The sequence below is a fragment of the Apodemus sylvaticus genome, chromosome 13 (genome assembly GCF_947179515.1).
Source record: "Apodemus sylvaticus chromosome 13, mApoSyl1.1, whole genome shotgun sequence".
Lineage (NCBI taxonomy): Eukaryota > Metazoa > Chordata > Mammalia > Rodentia > Muridae > Apodemus > Apodemus sylvaticus.
Window position 1 is genome coordinate 33,146,539 of NC_067484.1, and position 20,580 is coordinate 33,167,118.

Consider the following 20,580-nt stretch of genomic DNA (forward strand, 5'->3'; position numbering starts at 1 on the left):
TTGCAAGTGAAGCATGAGGCTGGGGGGGTTGTCGCTGAAGAGGGGTCTGCTAATCGAGATATTTTCTGTGTTCAGGCTGCCCTTGCTCGTTCTAGGTCCTCCCTCCAAGGGGCTCAGTGGTTGGGAGGCTGGGGAAGGGGATGTCGCTTACAGGGAATTACTCTGCTGCTTGGTGAATTTATAGTCTCCTGGGAATTCTGGGAATTTTTATCGACAATAGGAATCTGGTGATCAGCTGCTTGGAAAGAAGGCCTTGCAGGTTTGCCTTGTGTAGGGAGCACATACACAGGGAGGTCTGTCTAGGTAGAAAGAACTTTCACATATGCCAGCATGAAGCTTGCAGACTTCAGAAAGCAGATAGCTGGCTGCACATGGTGGCTCACAGCTGTAGGCCTACCACTAAGCACATAGAAGCAGAAGGATTGGGAGTTCAAAGCCGTCCTCTACACAATGAATTTAAAGCTACTTTGGAACAGATAAAATCCTGTCTTTTTTTTTTTAAAGGAAGGAAGGAAAAGAAAGGAGAAGTGGTGCATGTCTCATAGTCTGTAAGTCTGTTGTAAGTCCTCTGTCAGCTCCAATCTGCTTGGTGTGTGGAACAGAGGGGTAAGTTGATCTCCCCTTCTTAGGTTTATCTAAGAGCCTCTTTAAAAGCTCAGAGATAACTATTATGTGAAATGTAAAAATGCAGTATTCAGTAAAGAGCTCTGTAGACTAGAGATAGGAAATCAGTGTGTAGCTAATTCCCACTTGACCAAAAGCTAAAAAAAGATTCACTGGCTAATGTTCTCATCACTTTGATGAGTGATCCTAATAACTATTTACTCATTTTAATAGACTCTAAAGAAACTTAAAAAGGCCAATTAAGTTTTGATAAGGGAAAAAGAGAGAAATAACTTTAACCATTATTTAAACTGGTCTATCCATTTATCTGATAGTTGGGATATTTTTCATTTGCAAGGAATATGCTTCAGCATCAGACAACATAAGGCTTATTGCATTTCTCTTGTAAATAGAATTGACTTAGAAATGAATGGGGACTGTTAAGTAAAAAAATAAATAATAGACAGTTGGAATAGCCTATCAAAAATGATAGTTGAATATCCCTGCTTGATAAATACTGACTTTAGAGTAGCCATGGTAATTCAACTCAATAGGTCAAGACTGGGCTTTCTCCTCCCTCCCATTGCAAGCCTGTTCATTCAAAATATTGTCATGGGTATTCCCAAGTCATATCACTGCTTGAGTCAATAGACTTCCCAGGGCAGCCCCTGAATGAGCCCTAGGCTGGCCACTTTACTAAGCAAAGATCATACACAACCCTGGATACATAATGTAGGGTGTGAGTGTGTGAAGATTATTCTTAAAAGGATGAAAATATTAACCCATAAACTACAGCTCTGTTCGTTGCTAAAGGATACTACTTTCCTAGACTCAGATAACTACTCTGACTTGGGCCCCAGTGGGGTAACTGAATGGGTTTTCGGATCCCTTCCAGTTCTCCTACCCAGTGCTTATTCCTGTAGTTGCAGTGGCTTGGGGCACTTTCCCTGTAATAGCTCCACGGAACAGAAGGGGGCGGGGCAGGGGCGGGGCTAGGGCTGCAAACCATTTCCAAGCAGTGTTCTCCATCAAATTGGAATGGGAATTGTAAAGAATCCACTGACAGCAGCGTCCCAACTGGCATGGATGTGGGAGGGGGCAGCAGACAGATCCAAGAGACACAGAAAATATCCCTTTCTAGGTTAGCAGTCACCTTCGTCCGCACACATCGTTGTTTCTTTGGGGAGTCTGAGCTGTGGCTGTCCATACCATACGTCAGAAAGAAGAGCTCAAATCATAATAGAGCACAAGCGAAATGCAGACCGCACAGAGAAAGGAATCTTTGGTATCTTTGGTGTCGTCAACACGATTAAAATTACAAATGGAAAAAGTCAGTGAGGTAGCCTTCTTTGGTTCTCACTACAAATAGAAAGTTTTTCCAGTTTTTTTTTTCCTTTTTTTTTCTGCTTTTTTTCCCCTTTTTTGTTTTGTTGCTTTACACGCACACTGAGTTTTTTCTTGGAAGCAGCTAGTATAAGGGTTCTCTCTTTTTGCTTTTTTGGTTTTTTTTTTTTTCGTGATTTCTTATTTACTTATATTTTTTTCCAGTTTCCGTTATAGAAGCCCCGAAATGTGGGCTGGTGACGTTGGATCTCAGCTCGAGTTCTGAAGCAGGTTCAGGCTGACCAGTCACTGCTTGTCCACAAATCTGCTCTGTTGTTCTGACAGCAAACAAATCGCAGTGCTCTCTGTTGTTTTAAATAACACAAACTATACAGTGCATCTGTCGCAGATGCTGAATAAGTTAAATAAATAAGTTACAATAGAAAGGCTCTGAAGGCCCCGGTAATTAAGAGGTGAAATTCGCCTGGTACCAGGTGGGGCTGTGAACTTAAATTAAATAATTTAATAACCATTAAACCATTTTATAAGTTAATCCAAGAAGGGAAATATACCCAGATTGTTTTTCGTTTTCATTGTAACCTATGTTTCTTCCCTGTAACAGAGGTTCACTGCTTTATGAAGCACACTAAACTAGAGTTGTATAGCAGCCAGGGTTTTGCATCTCAGATGCACCACTGCTCTAGATTTTGATAAATAAGAACAAGGACTAAAATCAAACTAAGGAAGGAAAATTAAATAATTATCCGGATCCTACATGTTAGCATACAAGAAACTAATTTAAATAAATTAATTATATTAACAGCTTGTTGGGTCACAACTGAAAGAGAAATGTTAAAATAGAGCTGAGGGTGGGGAGGGGTGGTCTTCTTTCTTCTTTTTTTTTTTTGGTGGACAGAAACGAGTCATTTCATTCTAAAGTCTAAGATAAAATAAAGCAGCAAAGTATAACTTCTAAAGCTTTATCGCATTAAAGACCACTTTGATGTGACAAATGTGGAGGAAACATTACCCCTCCCCGCCACTAGCTAACACAACCTCCACAAGACCACACCTTTGTTCTTTCAACCCTGGAAACCGTACCCCACTTTCTACCATTGGTTTGCGCTGTCTTCTGCATCAACTCCCGATCTCCCCCCCCTTTTTTTTGTTCTTTTTAAGGTCTTTGGATTTAGCTTTAGTTATGAGAGATCCAGAATAAAGCTATTCAAGCAATGTCATTAAACATCTAACACAGACAGTGAAATAATATCCAACATTCCACCTAAAGTTGTTTGTCGTGGCCGCACCCAAATCAAAGAGATTTCAAGTATCATGATGGATGAAGATGGTGAGATACATTTGCTTACATCTCCACACTTTGGTTTTCAGCATTACAAGAAACAACAAAGACAAGGTATATTGGTGAAGTATCACATACATGTTGCGTGATGATTTGAAATTTATTTATTGTAACAGATTACAATTTATATATGTATTAAGCACGTCTGTACACACTTGCATGTACACAGTCTAGACACCTCTAGGCAATGTATGTGGATGTAAAGTCAACAATGAGGATATATGCTGAAATGTGTATCTAGATCTGTATACATTCAAGCTCACAGACTGTATAAGTGTCAGGCAAACTTATCTAACAAGGACAAGGTCTACACCATGCCAAATGACCACTGCTAAAAATGAAGGCAAATGGAAGATTCCATGAAATGACTAACCTTTGGTGATTCTTTTTCCCTACATACATTTTTTTCCACTAAAAAATGTATAAGCTGGGTAATGTCAACCAAACCAACTCAGAGCCTAGAAGGTAGAGCTCATACTCTTCATCTTTCACTTCCCTATGACTGCTATGAGTAACTTGAGGTCAATGAGCACTTGACGTCCTGTGGACTTATAGCATAACCCATGGGCTCTAATGAAAAGTTTTGCATATATATATATATATATATATATATATATATATATATATATACATACATATATATGAATGATCCTATGTTATATTAAGACTACGTTTTGTTTTGTAAGTACTTGGGACTTTCTAAGATAATCAATCATCCATTTACCCTTACCTCCTACCTCACAGAGAAACAAATCTTTGATAGAAAAACAGGACTTAGAGCATCCACAGTTCAAGCAACCACCTGAGGTACTGCTCTTCTTAAGAAGTGGAACTTGTTTTTTTAAAAACTGTTCTCTGCGGCTAGCCAATGGCACAGAACTGTTAAACGATCCAGCTTTGCAAACAACCATCAGAAAGGCTCTATCCCTTCTTCTTCACCTGCTTCCTGCTCACTCACTTGGTTAGACTAGCAAGTTTGAATTAGAGCATTACTGTCCAGTTGCTATAAGACAGTAAAAAGTCAGCCCTGATTGGGTAGGAATCTAAAAAAGATATTGTCAAAGTAGTATCTGGGTCATGTGGTCAACATTAACCACAGACACCTACATTCCCCTGTTTTTAATGACTCTATTATTATTTTTTAAACCTTGAAACTTAGTCTGTTTGTAGATTTTGAAAAATTCCAATTAGACAAGCTCCCAAAGACCCATTTCCTCCAAAAGTATATTTTCATGATATTTTGATACTATCAAACTAACAGACACATCCATTATTATTTTTAATTGTGGAAAGGTTCCCCTTTGTACCTACTGAATAGTGACTATCTGTTTGAAAATTATTCAATTTTAATTCCTGGAATTAAGACATGAATGCCCAACATAGACAGTGTTTGATTATTTAGATTTTAATTATTAATATTTGGCTTTGAAACTCACTGCTTCCCTTAGGAAACTGTGTGTGTGTGTGTGCCCATTTGTGTGTCCATGTATATGTGTATTCTATTCACCTTCCTAGGTTTTGTTTTGCTTTAGTTTGAAGTGACAATAAGATTGGGTTTCCAAAGCAGAAGCTGCTAAGAGCCTTTGGAAAAACAGGAACCATGTATCCAACTCTGATCTTTCCTTCCTGCCTCAGAATAGCCTGTACGGCTATGTGGTACAAACCAAATACTCTTTTACATTACAGGAAAATCTTTTAAATACTGGAATTAAATTTTATTATTGTCATTGTAAGTTTAATATATTAGATCTCCTTTAAAAGAATACTAAGAATGAGGGAATCAAATCTTCATTATTAAAATCACATGGGAAACAAAAGTAAAGCTTAGTTATATGAAGGCTTAAGGAAAAATATACCTTTCACTCAATAGCTTTGTCACCTGATGAAGGTGACATTTGGTTGTGAACTATTCTGTTCCAGCTTCCCACTGTTGCTGATGGTGGCAGCACCTGGAACGCTTTTGGATTAAGAATGTAGACTGGAGCTGGAGAGATGGCTCAGTGGTTAAGAGTACCGACTGCTCTTCCAGAGGTCTTGAGTTCAACTCCCAGCAATTTCATGGTGGCTCCCAACCATCTGTAATGGTGTGTCTTCTGGTGTGTCTGAAGGCAGTGACAGTGTACTCACAAAATAAATAAATAAATAAATCTTTTTTCTTAAAAAAAAGAATATAGACTGTAGGCTATAGCCAAGTCCAAATGGTTATTTCCTCTGAAACTGTTACTTAAAATAAAAAATTTAAAGGCTTTGAGAAAAGACACTGGATTAAATTCTATAACCTTTCAGTATACATCTTTTTTTTCAGTTATCTAGCAAAATGCTACTTTGTGTGGCCTGAAACTTGGATACATATGTGTACAGATGCACATACATATTTATGTGTATGTGATACACATTTATGTGTATGTGTGTGTGTAATTAACTTTTTGAAAGCAAGTATTCTCTTTAATATGATCTGAGATAGAAGAGACATTTATCAAGAGTTCCTAGAGGAAATTTCTTGCCTTTTTCCTTCATGTCATCATCTTCCAAAGATGCAAGGCCCCAGATGTTAATTAGTGTCAGCCACTAACCAAAGCAAGATACTTTGTTCTGCAGTCTGTATTCAAGCAGAACTACTGTTCCTATTGTCCACAAGTCACAAGGACTCATTTAGTAAGACCCAAGTTAATATTCATCTGACCCAGCTGAAATGGGAGCAAGACTCTGAGGAAATATGCTTTTTCTTGGTCATTTGAGCATAGGTCTATGGATTATAAGCAATGGACAAGAGGGAAGTGAAAGGACTACTCCCTAGATAGGACAAATTACAAAATAACACAGGATCACATTCTCTCAGCTCTGGATATGATGCTGCCTGCACAGGACTGCCCACATTGGGTGAATAAAGAGGCAAGGAAGATGATGTGGCTCTCCAGGGACAGGAATCTGGAAGCCCCCTCACAGTCTGCTCTATGTCTTTTTTCCAGGACTGAGATACCTCCCCCACCCCCAACAATCCTGTTCTACCCCAGTGCCAGCTACGGTTGCCCTCAAGCTTGTCAGTCCGAACCGATAATTACTACCCTGAGGAGACCTGATCGACCTATTGCAATAGACGCTGGACTTTCCCATGAGAAGCCTCTGTTGGATCTACTCACTAAGAGGAATCTAGAATACCCTGATGGATAAGGGCGTTGACTGGAAAATGGATTTCTGGTGTTCTGCTCCACCGCAGATGGGAATGAATCACCAAGGATTCCCAGTGATGATGGAGGACAAGTACCCTATGGCCAGCAGCACAGCTCTGAGCTAGTCTGGTGGATGAACCTTTCTTATCATGATTGAGGCATAGAATAGAGGTGACTAAATACAAATAAAACTCAGTTACATCAGGAACCCATTCATCAACAGGTTACACGTAGAAATGATAAAATGGACTTACAACTTTTACCATAAACTTACACCGAAATATGAATACTGCCAGACAAGCAATGGTTAATTAACTCTGGAATGGCATGAGAGAGGAGTCCAGTTGTGAACTGACCACTCAACAAATGGTGCGTATGACAAAACAAAAAGTTGGACAGCAAAAATTTTGGGTTATCACCAATGCAGGTTAATCTATATGTGTACTCGTACATTTAATATATATATATCTATATATCTTTCTTTAGAAATGCAACTTTACAGCTGATCTTTTTTTAAAAAGCTAATAGAAAAGTAGAAACTGGCAATTCTTTTTACATGTTTCCCCACCCACAAATGAAGCCCTGTTAATATGTGGCAATCACATGAAGATGAGGTTGTAAATTTCTCTATAAATTCTTTGGTTCTGGAAAGGATGGATCATCTAGACTCCTACCCCTGATCCTTGCTCTCCGTCCCTCCCCTAATGACAAGACTGAACACAGAAGCAACCAAGTCTAAGGGTTAAGCCACGGACATTCAAGCGACAATAGCATTTCCCACGCTCTGCTGAAGAGAGAAAGGAACATCTTTCAGTATCCCAACATCTCAAATTTGGAGTCCATGGAACCTTATGTGTAGGGGGGGATTCCATGTTGGGTAAAAAGCCATAAACAAAACTAAAGAGAAACAATAAAATCAAACAAATGACCCTTTCCTTTTGTTGCTTAAAGAAACAAAATCGATTACCTTTGTACAGATCAATGACGCTATAAGTATTTTAGCCAGGCAAAAGAAGGTAATGAACTGAGACAAAAAGGTGTGAGAATCCTCATCTTTGGTATTGTAGCTGTTGAGGTTTCTGTTGCTCTGTTTCCATGTTCTTTTGAAAAAACTGCATAGGCACAAATTAAAGACAATCTTCAACGTTAAGATTACCGAGCGAGTTGTCATATGAAGCAGCAGGCCATTGAGGCTCTTCTGTACTTTGATTTGTGTTTCAACCCCTTCTTTCATATCTGCTTCCAAAAAAATAAAAAATAAGAGTGTCCCAAAAGGTCTGTTTGAACACAGTGTGTCTTCGGTGGTTTTGTTGTTTCTTTAATTCTAGCGTGCTTTTTTTCCATTGGTGGTGATTTCCAGTGATTGATGGAATCATTTACTCATTCAATGGGACAGTTCTGTTTGTTGCAGAAGTAGGTGCAGAAAAAGTTTCTTTGGTTTCAATTAAGTAATTCATACAAAAGTCAGTCTCAAGTGTCTGTAAAGAGTCATTGCAGCTTTTGGCTTGCTCCAACACCCCTCGGTGCCCACCTGGGGCCATTCACTGGTAAATATGCACATAGTGACCTTTGTAATCTCCCAGAGTTCTGTGGGCCCTCTTCCACTTGCAATGGGAAGGTGACAACCAGAGCTGGCGTGGTGAAGCCACTGCCTGGATGTTTGGCTAATGCCATTGATGTAGCTGGTCTGCTCAGCCAGGTGGTGAGCCCAAGACAAGAGCCAGATGCCACTCGGAGTTACAGAGGTGCTCTGATCTCTAAAAGTAATCACAGTATTTGTAGGCTAGAAAATGGCAGGTAACAAATGTCTTTGGTTTGCAGTACTCTGCTTCTTTGGTGTGCTGTGTTCTCTCCGGATTCTGTCGACTGTTTTACAAGAATGAATCAGCAATGGAAGAGAGTTAGGACGAGGAGACAGGGACTGTTTCTTTGTAGAAAACAATAGAGACATCCCAATGAATGGGATGGGATGGGGTACAACATGAATCAGCAAGAATGAGAATGAACCACAGCTGTAATGCACATAGGAGGAACGGGGTGACTAGTAAATCAAGGGCACAGTAATGATCTAAAAAAATCTAGATCTTTTTAAATGATGCATTTGCTCCTGTACTGTAACAGTTAAATTGGCCTCCTGAGTGTGCATCTGCGTTATGTACAAACAGAATTTGTAACAAACTGCAAAATGTGCTTGAAGCCATATTCCCAATAATTCCCTAATGACTTCACAACAGTAAAGACAGATGTAAACCGCCTTGTCAAACTGGATGCATTGAAACCAGAACCTTCCTTATTTCTGTTTATCTTCGTTGTGCTTGATACTTTGAGCTCAAGTGAATTGATTTTTTTTTTTTGACGGATCCAGAAGACCACATGAGATTTCCAGGAGGTAAGGAAAAGAAAAATTGTAAATTGAAATCAAAGCTTTCTAAACTATCCAGTGAAAAGATGCCTGAGTTGGAAAAACATGTCCTTGGATTTCTTTTTATTGATTTCCATATTTAAAACTTGTGCTCAGTAATTACCATTCTGATTTTTTTTTTGTAATGTTATGGCTGAGAATTTTAATGTACTGTGATATAAAGAGGCTAAGCACTTGGGGAGCAAATGAGGCTTTTCTTGTTAAATTCTTCTCTTAACGTAGTATTTTGGAATCCTAAACTGTGTCTATATTCAGGCCAAATACCCACTATGACTCATGGGAAACTAATGTTAGCAAGAGGTTGACAGGGCCTGAATAGGACAATTGATGCTTACAGCTACACTGAACTTGGTTGACACCATGCTGTAATTAATTCACTCCAAGAAGGCCCCATTTGGATCTCTGGGACGCTTAGCATACTCAGGATAGTATCTGGTTCAAAGAGATTAATTTTCAGCGTGCACTTGGACTCTGTAGTCATTTAAAATGAAACAAAAGAAATGGACACCTGGCCTATGATTACAGCTAGATTAGAAGTTTCAAGAGAATTGTGCTTTCAAGTCACCAGTGAAGGGCCCCAGCTAAGAATCTGATGTCTTTGTGATTTGGTTTTTTTGTTTTGGTTTAGTTTTGGTTTTGGTTTTTGGTATATGTTGTCCTCATTTGGAGATGACTTGTGCCCAGGTGAGAGTCCTTGCATCACGCTTTGGTACAAGTGCTGGAGGTGGATGAAGAGCCCCCTGTGCCTAGGTCATCTTGCCATTTCTCCAGGCTGCGGCGCCGGGCATTCATGAAGAAATTACTGACAGTGGTCAGCTCCAGCCCTAGTTGCTGGGAAATGGTGATTTGCATCTCCTTCGAAGGGCGCTTATTCTCCTTGAAGATGGCGAAGAGCGTTCGGCGTTGGAGGTCTGTGAACACTAGGCGGGATTTCTTCTGGGAGTTGTTCCTGTCTTTGTTTGGTTCTTGCTCTTTGCGTTTGCAGGCTTGAGGGGAAAGGAGAAAAGAAAAGGGAAAGGAGTCAGTGGTACTGTGAGGACCCAACAGGGAAGGTGAGGACAATATTGAAAACATTGACAAAGTTGTACAGGAGATGGAAACCGTTAAGCTTTATTGCATAGATTGCCCAAATGTCAATAGCAAATCAACCCAGTTGATCTTGGTGATGGAGGACATCAGTTAGCAAGTAGGGATTGGAAGAAAGGAGATTCAGGGCTGCTTCACACCATCTAGTTTGGATCTGACTCAACTTGCTTTTTTCCTTTCTCTTTTTACTCCCATCCCTCTGTGCCTGCTTAACTCTGAAGTCAGCTATGGTAAAAGAAGTTAAGAAGCTATGCACCAGAGGGAGAACTGGTCAGGGGTGTATGAGGGTGCCTCTTTCACATTCACCTTCTGAAACTGTTGGGCTGAAATCACTTCCTCTAGACACACAAAACAAGGCTTATAATTCACATGATTCCAGACATTACAAACAGGATGGGAGTCAAGATGATGAAATGAAGGCATCCTAATCCAAATCCTGTTTGTCTAGACATTTATAAAACAAAACAACAGCAAACAACAGCAAATCATGGAAAATTTGATTTAGTCAGTTCTATTTTGGCCACTTTAAAGAGATGCCAATACAGGAAAACAGGTGTGTGTATGTGTATGTGTGGATGTTGGGGGGAGGGTAAGAAAAGAAGCCAAAATTACAACAACAGCCTTTAGGGTCCTAGATATGTTTACTACCATATACTTTGATTTTGTAGATGTGAGCAGCTATATGTGAATGAAATATATGATCAGGACATTATTTTATTCATCAGGATAAAATGTTCTCCCTAAGTCTGCATCCTCTTAGAAGGCAGTGACCAATTCTGTCTGATATTCCTAACTGACCCTTTGGAACAGGGATGTAAGTGATACTTGGCACAATGGGGACAAACAATACCTTGATTCAGGAAATTAGGCTCTTCCCTCTGAATCTTCACAAGTCAGACTATTGTCTGCACTGTCCTCAACATTATTAACTTCCTAACTACTACAGAGCATCTCACTGAGCTCAGCGGCTTTTCTAGCCCAAAGTTCCAAAGTCCTCCCACAATCCTCCTAAAATTAACATGGTTAGGTCATTACGGCAACACCCCACTTCTGATACCAATTTGTCTATTGTTATGATGGAACCCCATGACTAAAAACAACTTAGGAAAGAAAGAGTTTTATTTACATCATTATCAGAAGCAGTGAGATCAGGAGCTCAGGCAGGGTGGGAACCTGGAGGCAGGAGCTGATGCAGAGGCTAAAGAGGGATGCTGCTTATTGGCTTGCTCCTTATGTCTTGCTCAGCCTGCTTTCTTATAGCACCTAGGACTACCTCCAGCTCAGGGATGGCACCATCAATTACTAATTAAGAAAATGCGTTATAGCTGGATCTTATGGAGGCATTTTCTCAACTGAGGCTCCCTCCTTTCAGATGACTCTAGCTTGTGTCAAGTTGATATAAAACTAGCAGCACACAGGGTTCTCAGACTCATAAGGGTTAAATAACACGGTTCATAGAAGTCACAAGGTTGAGACATGAAAACACAGGTTACCATGATTTGCGGGAGTCCTAAGCTTCCTGGAAGTGTTGCATAGTTTCATTGTTATTACCTGGGAAAGTACAGGGGTTGCTAGGTTGGGCAGCCTCTCCTACAGTCAAATTTCACTGGGTACCTGACCTCTAGGATGGGACTTTCTGCTGCTGAGTGATGAGTAGATGCTTTTCTGCACATTTCAAAGCACTGGTGTATATGTGTGCCTAGACCTTAGTCCAGGCATTCCTACATATTGTATTCTGAAGTGACACATCAGCATACTTTTGAGTTTAGGATCTGTTGTTATCTAGCTGCTTATACACTCTTACCAAATTGCTGAGATAGTAAAGGGGGCAGCATTAGGAGAGTAGGTTAGGGAGAAGTGACTAGTTCATGGGGGTGGAGCTGTCGTGAGTAGGACTAGTGTTCTTTTTTTTTTTTTAATTTATTGATATATTTATTTACATTTCAAATGATTTCCCCTTTTCTGGACCCCCACTCCCCGAAAGTCCCATCAGTCCCCTTCCCTCCCCCTGTTTTCCCATCCAACCCTTCCCACTTCCCTCTTCTGATTTTGTTCTATACTGCTTCACTGAGTCTTTCCAGAACAAGGGGGCATTCCTCCATTCTTGGAGTGTTAGTGGGTGTCTTCCAAATGTGTGGGGAGGCCATGCAATACCATCATCGATGAACCAGGAAGTAGGTCCCTGATCTTTTACCCTTCAGCCTCCAGAATTGAGAAAAATGAACTTCAGGATGATATTTTGCCATAGCATCTGGAATGGACTGGAAGAGGATTTAACTCAAGGACAACACTCATGAAGAAAGTGTTCTTTTAATTGAAGCTTCTCTTGACTAACTTGAGAACACTATCCATGCTCCATACAGAAATAAAGAGGGCTCACTATGGAAGTAAACAAGATTTGACAGTATCCTCCAAGGGCCTCAAGAGTAGAGGGACTTCTGGTGGAAAAACTGTTGGGGGCATGTCAGTTTTGGCAAAGATTTTCTTTCTTTGTCCTTCTCTCATTAAGAAGAAAGAGGAAGAGGAGGAGGAAGAGGAGAAGGAGAAGGAGGAAGAAAGGAAAAAAGAAAGAAAGGGAGGAAGAAAGAAAGAAAGGGAGGAAGAAAGAAAGAGAGAGAGAGAGAGAGAGAGAGAGAGAGAGAGAGAGAGAGAGAGAGAGAGAGAGAGAGAGAGAGAATGTGCCAGGCTATCTTCCAAAAGCAAGGAATACCCTATTGGAGGGCTTAGGGTTTTTTTCATGAGGGGAGAGTCCCTGTCAATGTGATGTCAGACAGCAGTCACCGAGACTTTCTGCCACTCCGCCCTTGCACAGTTTCCCTTGCACATTTCTTTGTGCACACCTGGTCCTACCCACACCACCAGGTTCTCACAGCTTGGTGGATTATGTAGGCTCCCAATCTGGATGCCTGCCATAAGCTCATGGTGAGACTCTCAGGATATGTTTCAGTTCATCTATCAATGTGATTCCGAACTTCAGGGTGTGCCAGCGCCACCTGAAGAGCACTTTGCAAATACAGATGTGGATGCATCCTGGCTTTACAGAGTCGGGGGCGGGGGGGGGGGCATTGAGGTTCTGCATCATTCATTAGCTTCTAGGTGATGCTGTCTCAGATGGTGCCCATGCCTCAGTCTGAATAACGTGTGTTCTAAAATCTTCCAGGAGCACCTGCTTATGTTGAAAGCTCTGTGACCAGAGGTACCTGGGTTCAGATTTTGAATTCTACCTCTAAGGCTTGGGCCCTCAGAATACCCTAACCTTCCAGGGCCTGTGTCCCTGAGCCAAATAAGAAAACCACAGTGCCAGTTTCCACTCACTGCACTACCCCAGCAACTCCGAGCTCTAGACACCAGGCAGGATGATGGCCATCTTAAAAGGAAATAAGTGGACACCTAGGTAGTGAACTTGATGCCCTTGAGGCCAAGTTTCCTCCTCTCCTTCCACAGAACAGCACCTGTGGCAAGGGGAAGGGCCCTTGTGGGGGAGCAGTTGTTAGGATACCTCTCCTGAGATTTTGAGGGGTACTGTGTTCCTCACAAGCTCTTCTGAGATGTGAGAAACAATATACCTCACTACATTGTGACTTCCGGTCCCCAGAGCCCAGCTCTGCCCCATTCTCCTGGGGAGGAGTCTTCATCTGGAGGATTCATAATAAGTATCGATGCACAATTATCACCTGATAAAATCTGAGCAAAGAGCTTCTGTAAACATTGGCTACAGTCCTCGGTCAACTCACCCTCCTCCGGATGAGTCAGCAGCCCTCAGTTTTCATACCAATATTGATCATCCTTCAGATAAGCGTCTGTTTGCATTTTTAGGAGGCTGATTACACTGTGTGGGAGAATCCCACCCTGGTTTATCAGATTGTATTTGGTAAGCTACAGATAAGATAGGTAATACATTTATATGCTTAGAAAAATATTAAATGCTTAAAAATGTTCAGCACTGCATAGGAATAATCAACCAATACTTTCTTCCTTTTCCCTTCCAGTTGCTTTCTGAAGCCTCAGGATTCCACACCAGCAAACTGAATGTTACAGCCTGGAGTCTATCAATGGACCCCCAAGTCAAGAAGGCCAGAAAAATGACTTCAGTAGTACTGAACTTGTTGAGGGTTATTAACAGCTGGGAGTTGGTACTCATGATTATAACTCACAAAGTCATCTGGGAAGTGGTTCAAATGTGGAGAACATGTACCTGTGATGTGCTCAGCCACAAATGGGACATCTGTATCATAGCCCTGCCACCCAATGGTGAGAAGACCTAGTAGAAGAGGAAGCAGAAGGACTCTAAGAGCTGGAGCTTGAGGAACACAGGGGGTAGGGTGGAAGCCAGTGTTTCTGAACACAGCAAGACCACTGTCCTCATGAACTCCCAGAAACTGCTGGTGCCTGTACACGTTCAAGCCAGTCAAGAAGAGCGAGAGAAGAGCTCACAACCCCCACCCCTGGCTGAGTAGCTATTGGCAGCTGATGGCTGCCAAGAGATGGAGAGTCGGTTTTCTTTATGGGTGTGATAAGTTAGCCCTGCTTCAGTGGATGGTCCCTCACCCATGGGTAGTTGAGCATTGACTGGACTCCATTGATGAGCTATAAAAATGAGGACATGAAGTTGGGAGAGGGAAGAGAGAGAGAGAGAGAGAGAGAGAGAGAGAGAGAGAGAGAGAGAGAGAGAGAGAGAGAGAGAGAGAGATGTGGACATGTGGAAGGAACTGGAAGCAGGGATGGGGAAGAGTCATGATCAAAATACATCGTATGGACATATTAAATTCTCAAAGAGTAAATTAAAATATTGTGTTAAAATAAGCAAAACAACAACAACAAAAGTAAGTTGCTCAGAAACAGAATGAAATAAAGTTTTAATTGCTTTGAAAGTCTAAAAAGTCAACAGATGCAATGACATGTGGTGTGGTGTTGTGAACTCCAGTACTCTTAAAACAAGCCATCAAGCCAGTTATTCCTAGAGACACAGGTAGTTTGCAAATGGTTCACATATTGTTGAGATACTACATTCTACAGTCCATACAGACCCATTTCTGAATGGCTAGAAAAGTGCCAAATGGCTCTCTACAACTAAGCAATGTGTCAGAGACTGAAAACAGAGACTGAAAATAACAGCGGGTGGTTACAGGCAGCATGGATGGAGTCTTGCCTCAGCCCAAGGCTGGTCAGTTCTGCCCAACTTCCAGATGCCTGAGGGAAATTTGTGATAGATAGTAGGTCCAATCTCATCCTGACTAGTTGTATCTGTTTCTCTTCCTCCCTTCTCAAGGAAACAAAGCAGGGAGAACATGGGTCAGTCAGAGACTAGACTTTGCACTGGTGAGGTGAGTGTGAATGCAGACAGCTACCAGCCATTTGTGGCCCCGCCTCCTTATGTGGGGTTTAAGGGAGCTCATTTCTAGCTCAGAGATGGGGATAACCATTTGGTTACCTACCAAGAGGTAAGCTTCCCAAGCCACCATGCCTTTCCCCTATGCCCAAAAGAATTCCATGGACTCAGATTGGTAATTTTGAACCAGGGCAGGCAGGGACAGACAAGAATCCACAGATCTGCCCATAACCTGTGACTAATAGCAAAGGGAAACATCCAAATACCAACCTACAAATGAAAGCTCATTGGTAGACTGAGTTTTTAACTATTTGTTTCTAAGGGAGGTCTGGTCCAGGTATAAGCCAAGTCTCATTTCTCAACACATCAACTTGCCTTTTACCTGGTCACTACCTTAGTTGTCCCCTTTATGGTAACAGACAAAGATGATTAATTAAATAATTATTAATTAATTAATGATTAATTAATTAATAAGACAAAGATGCTGCAAAGCCAGCTATGTGATACTTCCTTATAGCTGATCCTTCTTAACTAGGAGGGAGAGAGAATTCTCTCCTGACTGATCCGCTTATAGATAGTTCCATCCCTACTCTCTCTATAGCTGTGTATTATTTGCTTCGGGAGGGGCTGCTCATGGAATTCTGGGGTCACAGTTGTCCTCAGATAATCAGGTCTTTAGCTCTGCCCACTGCTCACCATGGGCAACATGCAGGAATATGGTCAGAGACCTGAGGCAGAGTTTATCAAAACAAAGATAATTTGCATTTGTGGAATTCTTTGGGAGTGCATGCATTTGTGTGTGTGTGTGTGTGTGTGTGTGTGTGTGTTTAAAGCAGTGTCTGGCTGGTTCTGGAGGAAGGCACAAATGGGTGGGGTCATTCTGGTGCAATATGCTACCTTGACTCATGATCTATCCAATAGGTTCAGCACCTTTAGATTCTCAAGCACCTAAACACTGTTTTGCTTTGCTTTAGTTTTAATAAAGTTCCACGTAGCCCTGACTGGCCTGGAGACTGCTGTTTCAATAAGGCTGTCCTTGAACTTGTGGCAATCCTCCATCCTCTGATACCTAAGTGTGGCTACCATTGCTGGGTCACCTGAACATCTTTTACATCCTGTAGCCTGGTCTTTGTCACAATCACAGAACTTTAGGGTCCTTGTCTGATCAGAGTCTGTCCCTTTTTGGAGGAAGGCAAGAAGTCCAGAAGATTGAGTACCAACAGAATCAAAGTTATAAGATGTCTCTTTGGACTTTCTTTCCCTACATTTGTGAGAGGAAGACAGAGCAGAGGTATGGATGCCCATTTATAGTTCATTAAAGTTCATCGGCCCCTCTTTGTGAGGGTCTGTAGCAGGCTCACAAACGCCCTTTTCAACCTCCCTAGTAGCTCCGTGAAATAAAAGTGACCTAAACCAAGGCTTTAATTAATGCCCTGTCTTTCTGGAGCAGCAGTGCTCCATACTGCCTGGATCTTGCACCTGGAATTCAGACCCCCAGTGAGCGCCCTTCTTGTACTGGGCTGGTACTGGCTGGTTTTGTGTGTCAACTTGACACAAGCTGGAGTTATCACAGAGAATGGAGCCTCCCTTGAGGAAATGACTCCATGAGATCCAGCTGTAAGGAATTTTCTCAATTAGTGATCAAAGGTGGGAAGGCCCAATGTGGGTGGTGCCATCCCTGGGCTGGTAGTCTTGGGTTCTATAAGAAAGCAAGCTGAGCAAGTCAGGGGAAGCAAGCCAGTAAGAAACATCCCTCCATGACCTCTGCCTCAGCTCCTACCTCCAAGTTCCTGCCCTGTGTGAGTTCCTGTCCTGACTTCCTTTGGTGATGAACAGCAATGTGGAAGTGTAAGCTGAACAAACCCTTTCCTCCCCAACTTGCTTCTTGGTCATGATGTTTTGTGCAGGATTACAAACTCTGACTAAGACAAGGCTGGTACTCTCTTTAAGCCTGGAGATCTGCAATAGAATTATTACTATGAATTAATGATAGAACCCCTGTGCAGTGGCCTCATTAAAACAGGAAGAGATATTTTCATCCTTCTTTCACTGGCAGCTTCAGGGGATGAGTGTGCAGGGAAATATAGTGTCTTAGTGGAGGCTCATGGATTCTTTGCTGGAGAGAGTGGTCTGAGCAAGTCCTGGGTCCCAAGCTGTAGCAGGATGAATGTGGGCCAGTGGGATCCCAAAGTTTGGGGACCCTGGTTTGTCCCCTCCTCCCTGATCTGTATTTCTTCTAGACTTGTTTCTGCTTCCCTTTAGGTCTCAGACGTGTTTTCTGGGACTGCCTCGTCCATCCTTGCCCTCCGAGGATCCAGTGGTCTTTCCTGTTCCTGCATCCCATATTCTCTTCTCCTTCCTCCAGCCTCACCCCTCAGCTCAGGCGTCACCTCCACGTACAACACCGTTTCCCATGTAGATCTGGTAACACCCAGAATCTTCATAACGTAGCTTTTCCTTTTAACCCTCTCCCCTCTGAAACCAGGAGCACAGGCACCAAAAAGAGGTTACGACAGTTTGGGTATGGTTTACGTGTGATCTGCCTTCCTAAGGGTTCAAAGTAGAAGCCTGGTATGGTGCATCAGAGGCAGCACCTAGTGGGAAGGCCTGAGGTTATTATGGTGTGCCTTGAGAGCAATTAATGTAATTCTTGTAGGATTCCTGTTGGTCTCACGTGTGTCCCTTAAGCTTCCTACCCCACTGTCTGACCTCTCTTTCCCCTTTTGCTTGTCATAAAGTCTGCCAAAGAGCCTTCTTCTCTAGACTCTTCATCCTCATTAAAGCCACACTGACACCAATGCCACATCACTGAACCTCCAGAAATGACTTAAACGCACCCCTCTTCTCTGTAAAGTACCCAGCCTGCGGTATTTTATCATAGGAAAGAAAACAGAGGTCATTCATTACTGAGAGCTGAGATCAGGCCCTGACTTCATCAGCAAAATGTGGTGTCAGCCAAAGATGCTCACGGCTGGGTGTCAGGAGCTAGTCTGGTGGCTTGTGATGCAGGGCCCAGCTCTAGCACACTCAGACTGGATGAAAATTTGTCTAGGCTCTGAGAACTCTACCAACAAATTGAGGCTAGCTGTAGGAAGAGATGGGGTGACCCGACTCCAGGGGTGCTACATCACTCCCCGCCAAACCCCAGGTGACTGAAGAGGCTTGGGGTAAGTACAGCTGAGATCAGCCAGTGTGGCCTGGATCAGCAAAACAGCCAGGCCAACCCACAGAGTTCTGGGCAGAAATAAATGCTGACTTATGCCACGGGCTTTGTGGTTATGTTATGCAAGTGAATTGTGGTGAGAGACAGCAGACACTAAGACCAAGAACAACCTTGGCCTTTCTGCTCATGGGGTGAGTCAAATGCAGGGGAGAAGCCTCATCTCAGAGCCGCGCCCTCTTCCAGTCCTTCTCTGGCCACTTTCAGCCTTCCTTGCCTTACCTGCCAGGGATCCTGCTGCTCACCACTCTAGATCATCAACAGCCCTGCTGTGGGTGGAGGAAATGACTTGGTCAGGAAAATGCCTGCCGTGCAAACAGGTGAGCCCGAGTTTGGCTCGACAGCTCCATGTAAAAAGTCAGGCACGTTGGTGGTGCCTATTTCCTCACGGTTAGGAGGACAGAGACAGGAGGGTCCCTGGAACTCACTGGCTAGGCAGCATTGCTCCTGATTCAGTGAGAGTCCCTGTCTGAAGAAACAAGGTAGCAAGCAACTGATACTTGACAATAGCATCTGGCCTCCACATACATGTTCACACGTGCACACGCGCACACGCGCACATGCACACAAACAATGCTTGCTGTCACATTCAGTACACAGATGTTCAGAATACGCGACACTCTTCGTTCTCTTTCATAGAGAAAAAGGAATGTGCTTTCAGGAGGTGGGTGAGGTCCAGAGTTTATAATCCAAAGGACTGAAGAGACAGTTCTGTGATTAAAGGCATTTGCAATGCTGGAAAATGACCCCGTGAGACCACCCATGATGGCCTGTGACTTCAGCCCCAGGCACTCTCTTCTAGCCTCTGTGGGCACTTGTACACACGTGATATACACTCAATACAGAGACATACACACACATTTTCAAAAAGCCGCTTCCCACGCGCTCAATAGTACATGAATTTGTCATAGGGCTAAAAGTAAATAAAAGATCGTGGGTTCTGTCTTCCTTGCTTTCTAACATAGTTCACAGCAAAAGAGTAAGATAAGGCCACGAGGTACTTCTTTTTCTTTTTCTTTCTTTTTTCTTTTCCTTTAAAAGGCTTTTTCCTGACATCACTAATTTACGTTTAAATACATTCTACCTGGGGTGGGTCTCGCTAGTCCCTAAGAAATAATGCAGCTACACTAGATCCACCTTGCAACCAGTAAATACTTTCCTGATGAGTTCATTATGATCTTGCCAGCACAGAGGATGGAGATGGGGAGAAGAAACCCTCAAAGGCATGAGTCTGTCAGCACCTGCAATTCTAAAGGTTTGAAGCTTATAGGAAAAGCCTTTGCCTTTTCAGCTGAAGAGCCTGAAGCTAGGGAGGGGGGACTGACCTTCAGCAAGGAGGCACATCCCATGAGAGATCCAGGGAGGCTGGGTTGGAAAACATCAATGGCAAAAAGTTCACCTTTGTGCCACTGGTCTTATTCTCTGCAAAAGGCTATGGGCTTTTGAGTAGAGAAGAAAGGAAATTAACTCCCTTCACTTCTTTGCTTTTAAGAGGCGACTCTTCAGTACTGACAGAGTAGCAAGCTAACCCTTTCTTTGGAACTAATTTGCACAGTCAAGAGCCTCTATAGGAAGAAGATTGGGATCCCTTGCACTCAAACAAGGAAGCAAGCAGGACCCACACACTGCACTGATACATATTTAATGTTTGCTCAGCCATCAGTGCTGGTAAATCGTGGTCCTGCAGACTGCTTGGGCCAACAGGACGGGTGCCAGCACATTGCTAAAGGGACATGGAGGAACAAGGCTGACATAAGAGACTTGGTCTCCTGCTCCAGTTAGATTCTGTTGGCTACCGATGGCCAGATGGATTCATCTTGGTGGAGGAAGGACTTACTTTGGGGACAGGACAATTTGAAAATTATTATTCTGTTATGTTTTGTTCTATGAATTTAGAAAACTATAAATAGTTTTCAACTATTCCCTGCCTGTCTGATTCCTGACTTGTCAATAAGACACATTACGGTCCAGATGGCCATAGACTCGGTACTGTGAACTCAGTTCTTGAAAGCTAAACTCTTAACTTCACCTCAATTCTTCTCTCCCTTGGTCAGGGTCAGATGGGAA

General features: G+C 42.5%; 2 protein-coding genes across 2 annotated transcripts in view; one reads left to right on the plus strand and one right to left on the minus strand.

The window, feature by feature from the left end:
- Nars1 (asparaginyl-tRNA synthetase 1) overlaps nucleotides 1-20,580 on the plus strand; it is a 581,145-nt gene that overhangs the window by 124,401 nt on the left and 436,164 nt on the right. The gene's annotated exons all lie outside the window — the stretch shown is intronic.
- Nucleotides 9,578-20,580, minus strand: part of Onecut2 (one cut homeobox 2) — a 43,024-nt gene continuing 32,021 nt past the window's right edge. The window contains exon 2 of the mRNA XM_052201390.1: nucleotides 9,578-9,864. Within this exon, the coding sequence (XP_052057350.1) occupies nucleotides 9,578-9,864 (287 nt within the window). The remainder of the gene's footprint in view (nucleotides 9,865-20,580) is intronic.